We start from the raw sequence: 21,656 nt of genomic DNA, 5'->3' as shown, positions 1-21,656 counted from the left end.
TATTAGTGTCACAAGTAGACTTACATTAACACTGCAATGAATTTACTATGAAAATCCCTTAGTCGCTGCACTCCGGCACCTGTTGCAGGGGGGGAATTTAGCATGGCCAATTTACCTAACCAGCATGTCTTTCGGACTATGGGAGGAAACTGGAAAACCCCCGCAGACACAGGGAGATTGTGCAGATTTTGCACTGATGGTGACCCAAGCCAGGAATTTAACCTGGGTCCCTGGCGCTATGAGGCAGCAGTGCTAACAGTAGAGGGGAAGTCCAGAACTCGGGGGTCAAAGTTTGAGGATAAGGGGGAACCTTTTAGAACTGTGGTGAGGAGAAATTTCTTCACCCAGAGTGTGGTGAATGTGTGGAATTCACTACCACAGAATGTAGTTGAGGGCAAAACATTGTCTGATTTCAAGAAGAAATTAGATATAGCTCTTGGGGCTATATCAAGGGACTTGTGGGGGGGGGGGAAAGGGGAGGAGCCAAAGGAGTCCAAAGATGTGCGGGTTAGGTGGATTGGCCATGCTAAATTGCCCCTTCGTGTCAGGGGGACTAGCTAGGGTAAATGCATGGGATTGTGGTCGGTGCAGACTTGATGGTCCGAATGGCCTCCTTCTGCACTGTAGCATTCTATGATTCCATGATCGGAATATTGAATTCAAAGATCAGCCAAGATCAAAATGAATGGCAGACCAGGATGTAATTTCCATATTTCTAATGGGTCAACGTGCTGCCCCAATGGGGGATAGAGACCGAGTAGAATGGAGCGGGCACAGAGTTAATGGGCCAATGGCCTCTTTCAGTGCCACAAATGATTCTAACAAAGTCAGTGGAGTTCCAATCCTCACTGGAACTGCAGGTGAAACTTCAGGGGCCCAAACCAATCCTCATGGAGGAAGATAAAAGGAAAATGCTGGAAATCTTAAATAAAAGCAGAAAGCACTGGAAAAACTCAACAGGTCTGGCAGCATCTGTGGAAGTCATGATGTGGAGATGCCGGCGTTGGACTGGGGTAAGCACAGTAAGAAGTCTCACAACACCAGGTTAAAGTCCAACAGGTTTATTTGGTAGCAAATACCATAAGCTTTCGGAGCAATGCTCCTTCGTCAGATGGAGTGGTCTCTGTTCTCAAACAGGGCACAGACACGGAAATCAAATTACAGAATACTGATTAGAATGCAAATCTCTACAGCCAGCCAGGTCTTACATTTAAGACCTGGCTGGCTGTAGAGATTTGCATTCTAATCAGTATTCTGTAATTTGATTTCTGTGTCTGTGCCCTGTTTGAGAACAGAGACCACTCCATCTGACGAAGGAGCATTGCTCCGAAAGCTTACGGTATTTGCTACCAAATAAACCTGTTGGACTTTAACCTGGTGTTGTGAGACTTCTTACTGAGCATCTGTGGAGACAGAAACAGAGTTAATGTTTCCAAAATGATTCTTAAGTACACATGATGATCCACTCAGTCTTTTCACAGTATAAATAATGAAGGGGGGTTTTAACTTACTTGGTCAGTTTTTGTAGCTAGGCTCTTGTTTGACAGGATGAGTGCTTTAAGCTGCTCCAAGTCCCCTGTGTAGGCCAGGTTGCAGATCTCCACATTAGACACTGTACCGTCCATGCTGCTGAATCACTCACTCTCATAGCAACCAGAGCTTCCTCTCCACTTCCACTCAGGCTGACACACCTTCCGGTCCCTCATGGCCCCGCCCCCCGCTGTCACTCAAGCTGCTGACCACGCCCCGGCCTCTTGTCAGCACGTCGTTGGCCACGCCCCGGGCCGCCTGTCAACACGTCATTGGCCACGCCCCCTTCCCGGTCTGTCATTCGCATCCTTTACCTCAATAATAAAAGCAAAATAATTGGGACGTTGGAAAGCTGAAAACAAAGCGAAAAATACTGGAAAAGCTCAGCAGGTCTGGCGGAATCTGTGGAGGGTGAAACAGAGTTAATCATTGTTCAGAGCCTGAGAGAGGGAGAAGTGTGATGGATTTAAAATCTTTAACTCTGTTTCGCTCTGCTCCACAGATTCCACCAGCTTTTCCAGCATGTTTTGCGTTTACACTCATCACCCCGCCCCCTGTCCAACTGTCAATCATTCATCACCCCGCCCCCTGTCCAACTGTCAATCATTCATCACCCCGCCCCCTTGTCCAACTGTCAATCATTCATCACCACGCCCCCTGTCCAACCGTTAATCATTCATCACCCCGCCCCCTGTCCTGCTGTCAATCACAATCTTTACCCCGCCCCCTTCCCCACTGTCACTCACACCGTTTACCCCGCCCCCTTCCCCACTGTCAATCAGATTCGTTACCCCGCCCCCCACGTCAAAGCACCAATCAGATTGAAGAAAAACATACCGGGCACTGCCGCATCGATTTAAGTGTCGAATCTCCTGCAGCGTCGCGTACCCCCGATGCTGTGCCCCTCAGTTGGCCTAGGGAAGCCAGGCTTACTGCCGGCGGCTGCACAAGTCAGGCGTCCCGAGGCCCGCCTTGAGCTTCGGATCTTAGCAACGGAGGCGGGGCCTATGGCGATGCCAGCTCAGACCGGGCGGCACGTCACTGGTTGGTGGGGTGCATTGTGGGAGTTGTAGTTCATCCTGTCCGGAGGGAGCCGGAGGCTCAGGGGCGGGAGAACTACATCACCCAGGAGGCACCGCGCTGGCCACGCAAGCGCACCGCGCTCATCCTCTGACAGGACTGAGAATGGAGGCAGGTAACGTCTCAGCTGTTGTGACAAAACTAAAACAAGCAATTCCAAAAGTCTTCCTGTAATTCAGTGTCGTTTCTGAGTGGATTGAATGTTGTTTGAAAAAGTTGAGCGGAGGTAGATAGAAGCCCATGCGTGCAACTTGACTTCTGGGTTATCTGGAGGCCACAATAAATATTGTGGAAATCAGTGTTGTGGATGGTCTCAGTCTACAGGATGATTTGATCTGATCTGATTTGATTTGTTATATTACTGTCACATGTATTAGTATACAGTGAAAAGTATTGTTCCTTGTGCACTATACAGACAAAGCATACCGTTCATAGAGAAGGAAAGGAGAGGATGCAGAATGTTGTGTTACAGTCACAGCTAGGGGGTAGAGAAAGATAAAAGTTAGAATAGAGTTTTAGAAGCATAGACTGCGAGTAAAAGATAGAATTAGATGGTATGCTGGGGACAGCTCACAAGAAGTTGCCACGCTCTGGTGCCATGATTGTGATCATTTGTCCTAACCTCATAATTCATGATTGAACATATCACCTCTACTAAAACTGAAAGAAGCACCGTGAGCTGGCGTCAGCCAGGCTTATTTGTTACAGTGTTCAAAGGAGCTCCTCCTTATCAATGCTTTTCATCTGCCTGACTTTCCTTCGCGTTTGTTCATTTATATTTCTTAATCTTGATGGATCTTTTAAATGAAGCTCACTTTAAATGTGATGTCAGGTTAATGAAAACATGTTGACTCTGCTTCACAATGACATGAAATCCTGTACTTAAAAATAAAGTGACTTGAATCCAAGCAGTAAGGACATCCTGTGGCCGAAGACTGAATCTTGAGCTGACTCCTTTGGCAGCTTGTGAGGATTGACCACAGCTGTCCTGTGGAATGTTCTTGCCAATGTTTATTGAATCAAAACCTGATCAGGGTAAGCTTGATAGGGTAAAAAAATATCTTTATGCATGTCAAGGTGAAACTAGCTGTGATGTGTTGCAACACTTGAGTGCTGAGACATTTCTTGAGGCAATGGCAGAAAAAACAAACTTTGTGTCATTGCTTTTTAAAAAAATAAAATAATGAAAATAGAACGCCAAGGAACTCCACAAACAGTTGGATGGGCTCAACTGAAATTGGCACGAGTGCCACAGAAATAAAAAGAAATTGAACTGTATTGAACTCAGATGACTGAGTGAGTAAATTAATTGTGTTCTGTGGAGGCTCCCAAGTGCAATTTCTGCTCTCTGCTGAGGTACCTGATCTCAGACAGGGCAATGCTGCAGTTCTTTTCCTGGGTTGAGTGGGGAGAAAGCTAGCCTTGGTCCTTGTTAGTGATCACTCTTCAGTGATTGATTGAGGGGAGGCAGTAGTCTACAGGTATTGTCACTGGACTAGTAATCCAAAGACCCAGGGTAATCCTCTGGGAACCTGTGTTCGAATCCCATCATGGCAGATAGTGAAATCTGAATTGAATAAAAATCTGGAATTAAAAGTCTAATGATGATTAAGTGGAATTTTCCAGTTTGCACTTTCTCCCAGCTGATAAGTTCATTGTAATTTATGGGAATCAGTGACGTAGTGGAGTCATTGCCCTAGTAATCCAGAGGCCAGGGTCCAAATTCCACCACAACAGCTGATGGAATTTGCATTCAATTAATAAAATCTGCATTATAAAATAATCTAAGTAATATTGACCATGAAACCATTGTCGATTGTTGTAAAAACCCATCTAGTTAGGGAAGGAAATCTGCCATTCTTACCTGGTCTGGCCTACATGTGAATCCAGATCCACAGCAATGTGGTTAAATCTTAAATGCCCCCTCAAGGGTGATTAAGTATGGGTAATAAATGCTGGCCCAGCCAGCGATGCCAATTTCCCATGACAGAATAAAAAAAATAACAAATTGCATGGATGTGAATCCTGAGTGAGCCCATGGGTAGGATTAGGCAGTGGTGCCTTTTGCAGTCAAATAGCGTAGTAGCAGTCACTGCATTTCCTGAAATAGTGCCATATAATTTATTTTTGTGTCCACCTGAGAGAGCAGGTTAAATGTCTCATCCAAAAGACAGAATTTCTGTCCGTTCAGCATTCCCTCAGCACTTATGTGCTCAAGCTTATAGAGTGGGCTTGATCCCACAACCTTCTATCTAGGGTTGCAGGATTTACCACTGATGCAAGGCTTTCCAATTTGAAATGCAGGTAATTGATAATACAACAGAAAATTCCATATGCAGCTTATGTTCAGGCAAGCAGTGTTTTTATTTTTATATTGATTCTTGGAATATGGGTGATGTAGGTAAGGCTGGCATTATTGCCCATTCTTAGTTACTTAAGAAGTTGGTAGCGGTTTGATACAATCAAATAGCTTTTGATTTGATTTGATTTGCTTTGTTATTGTCACATGTATTAACATACAGTGAAAAGTATTGTTTCTTGCACGCTATACAGACAAAGCATACCGTTCATAGAGAAGGAAAGGAGAGAGTGCAGAATGTAGTGTTACAGTCATAGCTAGGGTGTAGAGAAAGATCAACTTAATGCAAGACAAATCCATTCAAAAGTCTGACAGCAGCAGGGAAGAAGCTGTTCTTGAGTCAGTTGGTACGTGACCTCAGACTTTTGTATCTTTTTCCCGAAGGAAGAAGATGGAAGAGAGATTGTCCAAGGTGCGTGGGGTCCTTAATTATGCTGGCTGCTTTGCCGAGGCAGTGGGAAGTGTAGACAGAGTCAATGGATGTGAGGCTGGTTTGCGTGATGGATTGGGCTACATTCACAACCTTTTGTAGTTCCTTGCGGTCTTGGGCAAAGCAATAACCATACCAAGCTGTGATACAACCTGAAAGAATGCTTTCTATGGTGCATCTGTAAAAGTTAGTGAGAGTTGTAGCTGACATGCCAAATTTTGCTAGGATGTTTAATGGACAATTAAGAGTCAACCACATTGGTCTCAGATCACAAAAATTGCTAGGCAAAGTAAGGCAGGTTTCCTTCCCTAAAGTATGTTGGTGAACTTGTTGGATTATTATGACAATTTAATAGTTTTGTGGTCTGTTTTACTGGTTGGTGCCAGTTTTGTTTTAAATTTCCTTATTTGCTGAATGAGAATGTTACTGGCGGTTTTGAATAGTTCTTCAGAAATGTATTTTGTACCTGTTTGTGAAGAATAGTAATTCTTTACGATGCCTTCTGTTTCATATTGCTTACAGTTCTGGCCAAGTGTGAAAATCAAATACCTGGCTTCTCAGAGTTGCTTGAAGACTTTCCGGACACTGAAGAGCCTACATGGATTCTGGGAAAACAGTATCACTTAAAAACAGGTAGGATTGACATAGTAGAAAAGGTAAGTACAATGGACGGTGCAAGGTGCAGTGGTTAGCACTGTTCCCTCACAGTACCAGAAATACGGGTTTGATTCCCGCCTTGTGTGACTGTCTGTATGGAGTTTGCACATTCTCTAAGTGTGTTTCTTCCGGGTGCTCTGGTTTCCTTCCACAATCCAAAGATATGCAGGTTAGGTACATTGGCAATGCTAAATTGCTCCTTGGTGTGTAGATTGGGGGGGCTTAGCAGGTTGGTTACGTGGGGTTTTGTGGATAGGACCTGGGTGGGATGCTCTGTTTGAGAATCGGTGCAGACCCAATGGGCCGAATGGTCTCCTTCTGTACTGTAGGTACTCCATGGATCCCCCTTCTGAAGCAGTGCTATTCTGGTTAAGATGGTTCCAGGTTTTAGTTTGTCAAGCTCGCTGTTCAATTTAAGCAGTAATGAAGCACCGGCAGGAAGTTGTTAGTTTTTAAATCGGGTGAAACCAGCTAATGGGTGGTTTCACCTTTTACCTCCATGGAGAGCGGAAACATTCCTGACAAATAAACCTGAGTGCCAGAATACAATGTGTCAGTGATTGAGAGAGATCTCTTGTTGAAAACATCCTTTTAGGGGTAGGGCAAAGAGGATGAAGGTGAAGCAAAGTCAACAAAATCAATTTCTAAGAAGGAAAAAAATAATGAAGTGTGTGCAAAACAAAATTTCTGCATGAAATCAGGAGTAGAAATGGAGGGATGAAACAAAATGAGAAAATGCCAGAAATGTACAGCAGGTTGATCAGCATTTTGAATAAGACCATAAGACATAGGAACAGAATTAGACCACTCGGCCCATCGAGTCTGCTCCGCCATTCAATCATGGCTGATATTTTTCTCATCCCTATTCTCCTGCCTTTTCCCCATAACCCCTGATCCCCTTATTAATCAAGAACCTATCTATCTCTGTCTTAAAGATATTCAATGACCTGGCCTTCACAGCCTGCAAACAGTTCCACAGATTCACCACTCCCTGGCTGAAGAAATTCCTCCTCATCTCTGTTTTAAAGGATCGTCCCTTTAGCCTTAGGCTGTGCCCTCTGGTTCTAATTTTTCCTACTAGTGGAAACATCCTCTCCACATCCATTCTATCCAGGCCTCGCAGTATCCTGTAAGTTTCAATTAGATCCCCCCTCATCCTTCTAAACTCCAATGAGTACAGACCCAGAGTCCTCAACCGTTCCTAGTATGATGAGCTCTTCATTCCAGGGACCATTCTTGTGAACCTCCTCTGGACCCTTTCCAAGGCCAGCACATCCTTCCTTAGGTACAGGACCCAAAACTGCTCACAATACTCCAAATGGGGGTCTGACCAGAGCGTTATACACCCTCAGAAGTACATCTCTGCTATTGTATTCCAGCTCTTTCAACATGAATGCTAACATTGCCTTTGCTTCCTAACTGCCGACTGAACCTGCACGTTAGAATCTGCAAGAGAATCTTGAACAATGACTCCCAAGTCCCTTTGTGTTTCTGATTTCCTAAGCATTTCCCCATTTAGAAAATAGTCTATGCCTCCATTCCGCCTTCCAAAGTGCATAACCTCATACTTCTGCACATTGTATTCCATCTGCAACTTCTTTGCCCACTCTCCTAACCTGTCCAGGTCCTTCTGCAGCCCCCCTGCACCCTCAATACTACCTGTCCCTCTACATATCTTTGTATCATCTGCAAACTTAGTAACAGTGCCTTCAGTTCCTTCCTCCAAATCGTTAATGTATATTGCGAAAAGTTATGGTCCCAGCACCGACCCCTGAGGCACACAACTAGTCACCAGCTGCCATCCTGAAAAAGACCCCTTTTACCCACTCTCTGCCTTCTGCCGGTCAGTCAATCCTCTATCCATGCCAGGATCTTACCCTTAACACCATGGGCTCTTAACTTATTTAACAGTCTCCTTTGTGGCACCTTGTCAAAGGCCTTTTGGAAATCTAAATAAATCACATCCACTGGTTCTCCTTTAGTTATTTTCCTTGTTACCTCCTCAAAGAACTCAAACATATTTGTCAGGCATGACCTCCCTTTGACAAAGCCATGCTGACTCAGTCCTATTTTATCATGCACTTCCAAGTACTCCTCGATCTCATCTTTAATAATGGACTCTAAAGTCTTGCCAATGACCGAAGTCAGGCTAACCGGCCTATAATTTCCCATCTGCTGCCTCCCTCCCTTCTTAAACAGCGGTGTTACATTAGCTACTTTCCAGTCCTCTGGGACCCTCCCTGCCTCCAGTGATTGCTGAAAGATCACCACCAATGCCTCCACAATTTCCTCAGCTATCGCTTTAAGAACCCTGGGGTGTAGTCCATCAGTCCAAGTGATTTATCCATCTTCACACCTTTCAGTTTCCCCAGAACCTTCTCCTTAGTGATGGCCACTATACTCACCTGTGCCCCCAATTCTCCTGGAGCTCTGGCATCCCACTGGTGTTTTCCACCGTCAAGACTGATGCAAAGTAACTATTCAGTTCCTCTGCCATTTCTTTGTTTCCTATTATTACTTCTCCAGTCTCATTTTCCAATGGCCCAATGTCTATTTTTGCCTCTCTCTTACCTTTTATATATTGAAAAAACCTCTTTGTATCTTCTTTTATATTACTAGCTAGCTTACACTCATATTTCATCTTCTCACCCCTTTATTGCTTTTTCAATTGTCCTTGCTTTTAAAGGCTTCCCAATCCTCTGGTTTCCCACTAATCCTTTTGTATGCTTTTTCTTTTGCTTTTATGCTGTTCTTGACTTCCCTCATCAGTCATAGATGCCTTAGCATGTTTCCTCCTCCTTGGGATGAGTTTCTACTGTGCCTCCCGAATAACCCCCCAAAACTCCTCCTAATGCTGTTCCACTGTCTTTCCTGCTCGGCTCCCTTTCCAATCAGCTCTGGCCAGCTCCTCCCTCATGTCTTTGTAGTTACCTTTATTTAATTGTAATACCATTACATCTGATTCCAGCTTCTCCCTCTCAAACTGCAGGAAAGATAAGCTTAACAATATGGATGTGACACCTGTGAACTGTGTTGATGAAGGTCATATCTGAAACGTGTTTCTTTTTCAGATGCTGAGTGACCTTATGTATATTGGCTGTAATTATAAGCTTGCAAAACTGGAAGCTAAATGTAACCTAAGGGCCAGTTTAATAATGCTTGAATTAATCTGCCATTTTACTGCACCAAATCCTTACAAAATGCTGTGCATTACATTTTAAGCAGTGATTTTAGTTAAAACAACAAAAGTAGGTATTTTATGGCAGCAATTTCACACAGCCATAAGAGAAATGAATGCCAGCAACAAAAAGGGGGGGAGGGGGGCATATTGCTCAATACTCTCGGAAGACATTTTTCTAATCTTTAAAAATTAGAACCAATAAAATAGTACATGGGTCCTGGGAATTGACTGAGCCCAATGAATGGTGATTCAATTGAAGCATTCAAGACTGAAAGCCTAGTTCAGCCGCAAGTGGAGGAGTACGTGGATGGGGGTAGAAGAAAAATACAAATGTTGCAGTGAGGATGCAAGCAAGCAGAAAAGAAGGAAAATCTCTGTTTAGCAAATGCAATTTCAGTTTCATTTTGGCTTTGGTTTAATTTTAAATTAACAGGTCAGATCCTGATGAAGTAAAATTCCACTGTTACAGAATGCCTTATAAAGCTGTGTTTTAATACTTGGCTAGGCTGGCATAAATATCAATACAGGTCGGATCAAAACTTTCAGAGGAATTTAAAACAGAGAATTGTGAGATTGTGCCATATGGAATGGATAAGACAGATAGCAGTTAAGGGGAAGTGTGATGCATTTATAAGAGAAAATGGAATGGGATTTGGAATGGGGATGAAGGATGGCTGGAAATATTGGGCTGAATGTCTTGTTTTTGTATTCTTTATTCTATTAACTCTATATAATTCTATGTGCATTCCGGAAACTAGAAAATAACTTTAAAAAACTATCATAGAGAACCAGAGAAGGCAAGGTTTATTTTGTAGTACTGTTAGTTGTACCATTTCTTTTAAATTTATGAAATAAAGAGAATATGGGATTTTCGCAGTAACTTCATTTCGGTGTTAATGTAAGCCTACTTGCAACACTAATAAATAAACTTAAAATATTCTTTTGTTTTCCCATTTTATCATGAATTTGTTCAACCAAAATAAAATAATCGTTTGGTAGTACAGAACTTGAGTATTGCTGAAAGAAATACACATGTTGTTGAAGGTTTTTGTCTTGCACTCATCAAGATAATTTGCAAGAATACGAGATGCAAAGGGAATGATAATTTATACTTCATGAGAAGAGAGTGCTGATTGATTGGCAAGTGGATTCTGATTGCTAGCGGTATTGCCATGAAGAATGCCCAGTTAACTGATGACTAGCAGTTAACTGATGACTAGCAGTTAATTGTCAAGCTTTGTCTGAATTCAAAACAGGCAGTTTGACTCTGACTGCTCAAGACTTATGACTTGTCCTGATGAGTGTGAGCCGAAAAGCTTCAGCAACATTTAAAAAAAAATAATTGAAGTTTTTTCAGGTTAGTTTTAAGTAGTGATTAGAGTAAGAAGTCTCAGAATGCCTGGTTAAAGTCCAACAAGTGACTCACCTGATGAAGGAGCAGCACTCAGAAAGCTCGTGATACCAAATAAACCTGTTGGACTTTAACCTAGTGATGTGAGACTTCTTACTGTGCCCACCCCAGTCCAACGCCAGCACCTCGACATCATAAGTAGTGATTAGAATTGGATAAAATGACGTAGCGTTTATGTTAGTGAACTGATAATCTGGAGTTCTGAATAATAATTCAGAGACCAAGGCTGGAATTTTACCGCCCTGCCCGCCACGGGAATTGGAGCGGGCGAGGGGCGGTCAACCTTGGGCAGGATTTTACAGTTTCAGGATGAGCAAGGCCATAAATCCTGCCCCAAGAGTTCAAATCCCACCAGCGCAGTTGGAATTTTTAATTTTTTAAAAATCTGGAAAGATAAGCTGGTTTGAGAAGAATTAACACCAGCTTCATTCTCAGGGACAGCCAGGGATGGGCAACAAATGCCAACCCTTACCTGTGATGCCCACCTTCCGAAAATAATAATATTTGCAGCAAATGCCTCAGTGTCCTCTGTTGTGCCATCTGTGCTCCATTTCTCCCCTGCTCCCCTGCTCCCACCACTGCCCACTTCAAAAACAATCAATGGACGGTTTTAAGTATTGTCAGTACCGAGTTACAGGTGGCAGACTCCATAGCTACAAAATAATATTTGGCAAATTTTGGGGTCAACATCTGTCTGTCAGGTTCACCTTGGTGCTATATTTCCCTACATCTGGCTGCAGATGCTGGTACCACCATACTAAATGTGTAACACTTAGCTCAGTGCAAGCATTCCTGTCAGAGTCATGGATTCAAGCCGCAGGAAGCATAAATCATTCCAGCTTGAGTGTTGTTACATTGGGTAGTAAATTCCATAATGCACCAATGTGTTGTTCAGTTGGCTTTGCACAATTTATCTTGACAGCAGCTGTGTAAAGCTATTGGCGTTCATATACTTCATCACTTGGAAAGCAGTGTTATGTATCAAATATTTCCTTTCCTGTTTAACAGAAAGATCTGAACTCCTGTCAGACGTAAGGTCAAGACTTTGGTTCACATATAGGAAGAAGTTTTCCCCAATTGGTGAGTATTCTGACTGTACTCAGCTTGGTTGGGGACTCACTGTTCTGTAGCAGTGATGTGACCTTAAAATACTCAAATGGATGGCATTACCTTCTCTCCCCTCTTGCCCACCACTGATATAATAATCAGCCAGCATCAGTATTATTGATCACTGTCCAGTGAAGGATAAATGCATTTGGTTGAATGGCATACTGAGATAAAATGGTAGTTATCTCTTTCTTGAAGAACCCCTCTTCACTGCATAGGCTCATGCATTGGGCAGTGCCAAAGGAACGGGGCCTAATGTGGGGGGGACCTCTGGGGGCTGATCGGTGAGGATGGAGGGGGTCTTGCTGCCACTCTGCATTTGGGCTGAGGACAGAAGGAGAGAGGCCAGAGATCAGGGCTGACCATCAGGATGGGGGTTGGGGAAATCGGGAAAGATCAGGGCTGCAGGGTGGGGAGGTATCGAGGCTAGCCCAAGCATGTTCGGGGGACCAGCGATTGGGAGGTGGGGGGGGGGGTGTAGTCATATGGCCGATGATTTAGGGGTCGCAGGGCTGGTCTGTGATCGAGCTGGCCAGCAATTGGGAAGCCTGCAGTGTGGGACCGCTGTGCATGCGCCAATCTCGGCGCTGACAGATCGGCGCATGTGCAGTGGCCCTCTCAGCGCTGTGCTGCCGGCCTCTCCAGTGGGAATAAGCCCCGCCCCCTGATTTTTATAGTGAGTTACGCTAGTGCACTCTACAGTGCACAGAGTGTGGGAGATTCATTTTGAAATTCCCACTGAAAAACACAGCGTAATTTACTCCAGTTTTTACACGAATTTGACGCTTAGAGTTATTTTGGGAGAATCGCCCCCACAATCTTTTAACCCGGGCAAAAGTACTACTAACTAAGCCAATCTGACCCATCTTCTGAATACTTTCTTAGTGCACATGGGGTAGACAGTGCTTTCCAGAAATGTTCACAACATAGGGAGGCTTTTCTTTGAATTTGCCCCATCCTGTCTGTAGAATCTCCAACTCAAATATTTTCCGTGCCCGAGAGAACGATAGTGTTGTTTAGCTGGTTATCATGTATCCAAAGCATCCTTGGGAGGCCATCCTCCATCTTTAATTGGATGGAACCCCTTAACAATTGCTCTCTGGGTTCCAACGATGTCATTTGTGGGTTCCTCACCTGTATTTCCACAAACAAAAATTCATGACACCTCAGATCAGGTGTGTAAATATTATCTGTACTAACAAGCATTCTGCCATTCCGAGCACAGAAATAGGAGAATAGCACAAATGAATGTGTGGCTTAAGAGTTGGTGCAGGAGGGAGGGTTTTAGATTCTTGGATGACTTGGACCATTTCTGAAGATCGCCACATTTTCGGAAGGATGTGATTGCACTGGAGAGAATGCAGAATAGATTCACCAGGATGTTGCCAGGGATGGAACATTTAAATTATGAAGAAAGGTTGGATAGATTTGGATTATTCTGACTCTTTAATTGGATGGAACTCCTTAACAATTGCCCTCTGGGTTCCAACGGTGGCATTTTTGGGTACCTCACCTGTATTTCCACAAACAAAAATCCATGACACCTCAGATCAGGTGTGTAAATACTGTCTGTGCTAACAAGCATTCTGCCATCCCGAGCACAGAAATAGGAGAATAGCACAGATGAATGAGTGGCTTAAAAGTTTGTACAGGAGGGAGGGTTTTAGATTCTACAGACAGGATGGCGCAAATTCAAAGAAAAGCCTCCCTATGTTGTGAATATTTCTGACTCACTTGGCAAAGATGTTTAAACAGTAAACACAACAATGGTCTCTTACAGCACATTCATAGAATCACAGACTCATACAGTGCAGAAGAGGCCCTTCAGCCCATTGAGTCTGCACCGACACGTGAGAACCACCAAATCTACCTACCTAATTCCATTTACCAGCACTTGGCCCATAGCCTTGAATGTTTTGATGTGCTAATTGCTCATCCAGGTTCTTTTTAAAGGATGTGCGGCAATCCACCTCCACCACCCTCCCAGGCAGCGCATTCCAGACTGTCACCACTCTCTGGGTAGAAAGAGTTTTCCTCATATCCCCCCCAGAAATAATCCCAGTGGTCCAGGAATCTAAAACCCTCCCTCCTGCACCAACTCTTAAACCACACATTCATCTGTGCTATTCTCCTAGTTCTGTGCTTGCTAGCACATGGCACTGGGAGTAATCCACAGATTGCAACCCAAGAGCTCCTGCTTTTTAGTCTTCTGCCTAACTCCCTGAATTCGGCTGGAAGCTGAGAGCAAAGACAAAACATGTGGTCATCTCTGGTACGCTACCGGTGCCACGTGATAGCGAGTTGAGGAACAGGGAGAGAGTGCACTTAAACATGTGGTTGCAGGGATGGTGCAGGAGGGAGGGTTTCAGATACGTGGATAATTGGAACACGTTCTGGGGAAGGTGGGACCTCTACAAACAGGACGGGGTGCACCTGAACCAGAGGGGCACCAATATCCTGGGAGGGAAATTTGCTACGGCTCTTCAGGGGGATTTAAACTAATTTGTCAGGGGAGTGGGAAAAGGAGTTGTAGTCCAGAAGTCAGTGTTGAGGGTGGTGAGGTATTGGGGAAGGTATCAAGGTCAAGGGTGGGTACCGGTAGACAGGAAGATGAAGTGTGTCTACTTCAATGCAAGGAGCATCCAGAACAAGGTGGATGAACTTGGGGCGTGGATTGCTACTTGGGACTACGATGTTGTGGCCATTACGGAGACGTGGGTAGAACAAGGACAGGAATGGTTGTTGGACGTTCCGGGGTATAGATGTTTCAGTAAGTGTAGGGAAGCTGGTAAAAGAGGTGGAGGAGTAGCATTGTTAATCAAGGATAGTTTAACGGCTGCGGAAAAGCACTTTGAGGGGGATATGCACACTGAGGTAATATGGGCTGCAGTTAGAAACAGGAAAGGAGCGGTCACGTTGCTAGGAGTTTACTATAGGCCCCCAAATAGTAATAGAGATGTGGAGGAAGAAATTGCTAAGCAGATTATGGATACGTGTGGGGGTCACAGGGTAGTTGTCATGGGGGACTTTAACTTTCCAAATATTGATTGGAACCTTTGTAGGTCAAATAGTTTGGATGGGGCACTTTTTGTGCAGTGTGTGCAGGAGGGTTTCCTGACACAATATGTGGATAGGCCGACAAGGGGTGAGGCCACATTGGATTTGGTACTGGGAAATGAACCGGGCCAAGTGTTAGATTTGGTTGTGGGAGAGAACTTTGGAGATAGTAACCACAATTCGGTGTCTTTTGTTATTGCAATGGAGAGGGATAGAGCCGGACGGCAGGGCAAGGCTTACAATTGGGGGAGAGGTAATTATGATGCGATTAGGCAAGAATTAGGGGGCATAAGATGGGAACAGAAACTGTCAGGGAAAGGCACTGATGAAAAGTGGAACTTTTTCAAGGAACAAATACTGGGTGTCCTTGATAGGTATGTCCCTGTCAGGCAGGGAGGAAATGGCCGAGTGAGGGAACCGTGGTTCACAAAAGAGGTGGAATGTCTTGTGAAAAGGAAGAGGGAAGCTTATGTAGGGATGAGGAAACAAGGTTCAGATGGCTCGACTGAGGGTTACAAGTTAGCAAGGAATGAGCTGAAAAAGGGGCTGAGGAGAGCTAGGAGGGGACATGAGAAGTCCTTGGCGGGTCGGATCAAGGAAAACCCCAAGGCTTTTTACTCTTATGTGAGGAATAAAAGAATGACCAGGGTGAGGTTAGGGCCGGTCAAGGACAGTGGTGGGAACTTGTGTATGGAATCAGTAGAGATAGGCGAGGTGATGAATGAATACTTTTCTTCAGTGTTCACCAAGGAGAGGGGCCATGTTTTTGAGGAAGAGAAGGTGTTACAGGCTAATAGGCTGGAGGAAATAGATGTTCGGAGGGAGGATGTATTGGCAGTTTTGAATAAACTGAAGGTCGATAAGTCCCCTGGGCCTGATGAAATGTATCCTAGGATTCTTTGGGAGGCGAGGGATGAGATTGCAGAGCCTTTGGCTTTGATCTTTGGGTCCTCGCTGTCCACGGGGATGGTGCCAGAGGACTGGAGAGTGGCAAATGTTGTTCCTCTGTTTAAGAAAGGGAATAGAAATGACCCTGGTAATTATAGACCGGTTAGTCTGACTTCGGTGGTTGGTAAATTGATGGAAAAGGTCCTTAGGGATGGGATTTACGACCATTTAGAAAGATGCGGATTAATCCGGGATAGTCAGCACGGATTTGTGAAGGGCAAATCGTGCCTCACAAATTTGATAGAATTTTTTGAGGAGGTAACTAGGTGTGTTGATGAAGGTAGGGTGGTTGATGTCATATACATGGATTTTAGTAAGGCGTTTGATAAGGTCCCCCATGGTCGGCTTATGATGAAAGTAAGGAGGTGTGGGATAGAGGGAAAGTTGGCCGATTGGATAGGTAACTGGCTGTCTGATCGAAGACAGAGGGTGGTGGTGGATGGAAAATTTTCGGACTGGAGGCAGGTTGCTAGCGGAGTGCCGCAGGGATCGGTGCTTGGTCCTCTGCTCTTTGTGATTTTTATTAATGACTTAGAGGAGGGGGCTGAAGGGTGGATCAGTAAATTTGCTGATGACACCAAGATTGGTGGAGTAGTGGATGAGGTGGAGGGGTGTTGTAGGCTGCAAAGAGACATAGATAGGATGCAAAGCTGGGCTGAAAAATGGCAAATGGAGTTTAACCCTGATAAATGTGAGGTGATTCATTTTGGTAGGACTAATTTAAATGTGGATTACAGGGTCAAAGGTAGGGTTCTGAAGACTGTGGAGGAACAGAGAGATCTTGGGGTCCATATCCACAGATCTCTAAAGGTTGCCACTCAAGTGGATAGAGCTGTGAAGAAGGCATATAGTGTGTTAGCTTTTATTAACAGGGGGTTGGAGTTTAAGAGCCGTGGGGTTATGCTGCAACTGTACAGGACCTTGGTGAGACCGCATTTGGAATATTGCGTGCAGTTCTGGTCACCTCACTATAAGAAGGATGTGGAAGCGCTGGAAAGAGTGCAGAGGAGATTTACCAGGATGCTGCCTGGTTTGGAGTGTCGGTCTTATGAGGAAAGGTTGAGGGAGCTGGGGCTGTTCTCTCTGGAGCGGAGGAGATTGAGGGGAGACTTAATAGAGGTTTATAAAATGATGAAGGGGATAGATCGAGTGAACGTTCAAAGACTATTTCCTCGGGTGGATGGAGCTATTACGAGGGGGCATAACTATAGGGTTCATGGTGGGAGATATAGGAAGGATATCAGAGGTAGGTTCTTCACGCAGAGAGTGGTTGGGGTGTGGAATGGACTGCCTGCAGTGATAGTGGAGTCAGACACTTTAGGAACATTTAAGCGGTTATTGGATAGGCACATGGAGCACACCAGGATGGTAGGGAGTGGGATAGCTTGATCTTGGTTTCAGATGAAGGTCGGCACAACATCGTGGGCCGAAGGGCCTGTTCTGTGCTGTACAAAGAACAAAGAACAAAGAACAATACAGCACAGGAACAGGCCCTTCGGCCCTCCAAGCCCGCGCCGCTCCCCGGTCCAGGATTGAATCCTGAATCCAGGATCCCCGCCCAATTTTCCAGCCTATCTACATACCAATATCCTATCCACCGAGCTGTCCCTCACAGCTACGATGCTTTGTTCATTACAACCTATTAACTTACCCCCACCCCCCCATTCCAGACCATGTGATCTCCAGGGAGAGGCGAAAACCCAGAGTGAAAAACCCCAGGGCCAATATGGGGAAAAAAAAATCTGGGAAATTCCTCTCCGACCCCCTGAGGCGATCGAAACGAGTCCAGGAGATCACAATGGCCCCGATCGGAAAATGCTTCCCAACCCTAGTCATTTCCACTTCCACGAACACCATATGAATTCCCTGCCCCCGAGACAGGTTCCCAACTATCCGCAGTCTCACTCTGTACTGGCACCAGCAAGATGATCGTAGAATGAAGCCTTGAAACGAGAAACCAGGAACAATTAGCCCGCGCCGCTCCCTGGTCCAAACTAGACCACTCTTTTGTATCCCTCCATTCCCACTCCGTTCATATAGCTGTCTAGATAAGTCTTAAACGTTCCCAGTGTGTCCGCCTCCACCACCTTGCCCGGCAACACATTCCAGGCCCCCACGACCCTCTGTGTGAAATATGTCCTTCTGATATCTGTGTTAAACCTCCCCCCCTTCACCTTGAACCTATGACCCCTCGTGAACGTCACCACCGACCCGGGGAAAAGCTTCCCACCGTTCACCCTATCTATGCCTTTCATAATTTTATACACCTCTATTAAGTCTCCCCTCATCCTCCGTCTTTCCAAGGAGAACAACCCCAGTTTCCCCAATCTCTCCTCATAACCAAGCCCCTCCATACCAGGCAACATCCTGGTAAACCTCCTCTGTACTCTCTCCAAAGCCTCCACGTCCTTCTGGTAGTGTGGCGACCAGAACTGGACGCAGTATTCCAAATGCGGCCGAACCAACGTTCTATACATCTGCAACATCAGTACTGTTCTATGTTCTATGTTCTATGTTCTTGATGCAAGACATCATCCCTCTTCCTACCTGGGAATTGGTACCATCATGTACCATGACTTTGGCCTTATCACCTTCCCCCTTCAGGATGCCTTGCAGCTGTTCAGTGACGTCCTGGACACTGGCACCAGGGAGGTAGCACACCATCCCGGAGTGACATCAACAGCCACAGTATCGCCTGGTGTACCTCTGACTATAGAATCCCTCATGTCTATTGCTGTTCCTCCCCTCCTGTACTGACACGCTGCTTGTGGTGCCAGAGGCTTGGTACTATCTGCACTCCCTGGAGGAACCAGTGCCCTCATTTGCCTCCAAAATAGAATACTGGTTTGTGAGCAGGACCCCAGGGAACTCCTGAGCTACCTGCTTGTTTCTCTTAGACAGTCTGGTGGTCACCCATTCCCTTCCTGTCTCAAGTCCTTTAGCTGTCCCTTCTAAATGTGCTATCCATGATGCTCTGTGGATGTTCCACAGTGTTACCAGTTGTCATTCCAGCTCTAAAAACTGGAGCTTCCTTGTTTAATGACTATCACACTGCTATAAGTATACATAATATATAAAATGTGTTTATGTTTTATATATTAAGCTGTAGATTGTCTGAAAAGATATAATATTCATCATCAAATCATTGACCGCAACTTGCTCCCATCTGGCTGGAGGTGCTTAAAGTTGTAGTAAATTCTCTGTTTCTGTTCATACAGGGGGGACTGGTCCCTCATCTGATGCTGGCTGGGGATGTATGCTGCGCTGCGGGCAGATGATCCTAGCACAAGCATTAATATGCAGACACCTAGGGATAGGTGAGTATTTATGGTCACCACTCATTCCCGAAATCTGAACCATGTAGATGTTGAGCCAGCTGAGTGTCATGTTGTTGGAACGCCGGCTTTGAGATTAGGTGTACCTTTGAAGCCATCTTCATGCTCTCAAGAAATATTAAATGGTTTTTGAGCACACCCTCTTTCACCACTTTCCAGCGGGAAAGAATAATCTTTATGCAGACCTTGTTCAGTAACTGAGAGTAGATTGCACTGTCTCACATAAGGGTCTGATTGATACAAAAGAGAAATTAATAGTCAGTTCACTTTCAAAGAGGGCTGTAGCCATCCACAACTTTTACTGTGAGTAATTAATTAACTTCATAGCCTTGTCTCTTACCGAAGCCTCCCTCTCCTGCCTGAATATAAAATTTCCATCACCTGCTTTTATTAAAATTCATTTGTGGGATGTGGGCATTGGCAAGGCCAGCATTTGTTGCCCTTGAAAAGGTGAGCTGCTGCCTTGAACTGCTTCAGTCCACCTGGTGTAGGTACATCCAGAGTGCTGTTAAGGAGGCTGATCCAGGACATTAACCCAGCCGCAGTGAACAAATGGCGACATACCTCTAAGTCAGGGTGGTGACTTGGAAGAGATTTGCAGGCGGTGGTGCTTTCAAGTCATTTGTTGGTTGTGTGTCACCAAATTGTATCCTGGTCTCTCCCCTTAACCCCCAACACCTCTTCCCTTTTTGGACACCTTCCCCAGTTCCAGCCATTGCTCTTTTAAAATCCTTGTTCTCTAACACGGCCCCACTCTTGCTACCGTCCTTACCCTAAGTTTCTTATCAAGATATATTCAATGTTATTTTCTTCAGTTTTTGTACTGTGTGACTCCTTAGACAGAATATTATTGGGTGGGGGGGGGGGGGGGGGGCGTGGACGGCTTGCCCCCACCCTTGAAGCAAAGTCAGCATGGAGCTGACCCACTCCACACCAGCCTAACCCGCAGCACAAAATGTGTTGTAGGCAGGCTAAATAGGGGCAGTGTGGGACTTCTGCCCCTCAACAGTGAGGTTGTCTCATCCTCAGGTGCTGCCAGCCAATTCGATTGGCCAGCAGCTCCCCCAGCAGCGCCAAGGGCACATTAGTGCACACTGCCAGGACTGCAATGAGGAACACAAAGGCAACCCATGGATCCCAGAGCAATGTAAGTACAGGAGGAAATTGCTGGGGCCTTGAGAAAAATCTTTATATCCTCACTGTCTACAGGGAGGTCCCAGAGGATTGGAGAATAGCCAATGTTGTTCCTTTGTTTAAGAAGGGCAGCAAGAATAATCCAGGTAATTACAGGCCGGTGAGCCTTACGTCAGTGGTAGGGAAATTATTGGAGAGGATTCTTCGAGACAGGATTTACTCCCACTTGGAAATAAATGCAAGTATTAGTGAGAGGCAACATGGTTTTGTGAAGGGGAGGTTGTGCCTCACTAACTTGATCGAGTTTTTCGAGGAAATGACGAAGATGATTGATGAGGGTAGGGCAGTGGATGTTGTCTACGTGGACTTCAGTCAGGCCTTTGACAAGGTCCCTCATGGCAGACTGGTGCAGAAGGTGAAGTCGCATGGAATCAGAGGTGAGCTGGCAAGGCGGATACAGAACTGGCTCGGTCATAGAAAGAAGTCACACAACACCAGGTTAAAGTCCAACAGGTTTATTTGGTAGCAAAAGCCACTACCTTTTGGAGCGCTGCTCCTTCGTCAGGTAAGTCGGAGTTCTGTTCACAAACAGGACATATAAAGACACAAACTCAATTTACAGAATAATGGTTGGAATGTGAGTCTTTACAGGTAATCAAGTCTTAAAGGTACAGACAATGTGAGTGGAGAGAGGGTTAAGCACAGGTTAAAGAGATGTGTATTGTCTCCAGCCAGGACAGTTAGTGAGATTTTGCAAGCCCAGGCAAGTCGTGGGAGTTACAGATAGTAAGTAACCTGTTGGAAACACTTCAGCGGTCACGGGCATTCAGCCTCTGATCTTCGGGTAAGTGTACTCCAAGGCGGTCTTCACGACACATGACAACACAGAGTCGCTGAGCAAAGACTGATAGCCAAGTTCCGCACACATGAGGATGGCCTCAACCGGGATCTTGGGTTCATGTCACACTATCTGTAACCCCCACAACTTGCCTGGGCTTGCAAAATCTCACTAACTGTCCTGGCTGGAGACAATACACATCTCTTTAACCTGTGCTTAACCCTCTCTCCACTCACATTGTCTGCATCTTTAAGACTTGATTACCTGTAAAGACTCGCATTCCAACCATTGTTTTGTAAATTGAGTTTTTGTTTTTATATGCCCTGTTTGTGAACGGAACTCCCACTTACCTGACGAAGGAGCAGTGCTCCGAAAGCTAGTGGCTTTTGCTACCAAATAAATCTGTTGGACTTTAACCCGGTGTTGTAAGACTTCTTACTGTATTTACCCCAGTCCAACGCTGGCATCTCCACATCATGTCGGTCATAGAAGACAGAGGGCAGTGGAATGGTGCGTTTCTGAATGTGACAAGTGGCATTCCTCAGGGACCAGTGCTGGGACCTTTGCTGTTTGTAATATATATAAATGA

The 21,656-nt window shown here is 45.2% G+C and overlaps 2 protein-coding genes across 3 annotated transcripts in view; one reads left to right on the top strand and one right to left on the bottom strand.

Moving 5' to 3' along the window:
- Positions 1 to 2,524, bottom strand: part of psmd10 (proteasome 26S subunit, non-ATPase 10) — a 31,422-nt gene extending 28,898 nt beyond the window's left edge. The window contains exons 1-2 of one of the 2 annotated variants that reach the window (XM_078211887.1): positions 2,368 to 2,524; positions 1,512 to 1,844 (exon numbers count right to left, since the gene is read on the bottom strand). In XM_078211887.1, the coding sequence (XP_078068013.1) occupies positions 1,512 to 1,625 (114 nt within the window). In that variant the 5' untranslated portion in view covers positions 1,626 to 1,844; positions 2,368 to 2,524. Of the gene's footprint in view, positions 1 to 1,511; positions 1,845 to 2,367 lie in introns of those variants that run through there. The other variant, XR_013497672.1, reaches the window with a different exon arrangement.
- atg4a (autophagy related 4A, cysteine peptidase) overlaps positions 2,413 to 21,656 on the top strand; it is a 46,033-nt gene continuing 26,789 nt past the window's right edge. The window contains exons 1-4 of the mRNA XM_078211883.1: positions 2,413 to 2,725; positions 5,922 to 6,032; positions 11,657 to 11,728; positions 18,979 to 19,077. Of these exons, the coding sequence (XP_078068009.1) occupies positions 2,716 to 2,725; positions 5,922 to 6,032; positions 11,657 to 11,728; positions 18,979 to 19,077 (292 nt within the window). The 5' untranslated portion in view covers positions 2,413 to 2,715. The remainder of the gene's footprint in view (positions 2,726 to 5,921; positions 6,033 to 11,656; positions 11,729 to 18,978; positions 19,078 to 21,656) is intronic.

This window comes from Mustelus asterias, chromosome 4 (genome assembly GCF_964213995.1).
Source record: "Mustelus asterias chromosome 4, sMusAst1.hap1.1, whole genome shotgun sequence".
NCBI lineage: Eukaryota > Metazoa > Chordata > Chondrichthyes > Carcharhiniformes > Triakidae > Mustelus > Mustelus asterias.
The sequence above is the reverse complement of the archived record's forward strand: the minus strand, read 5'-3'. Positions and strand labels throughout refer to the sequence as shown.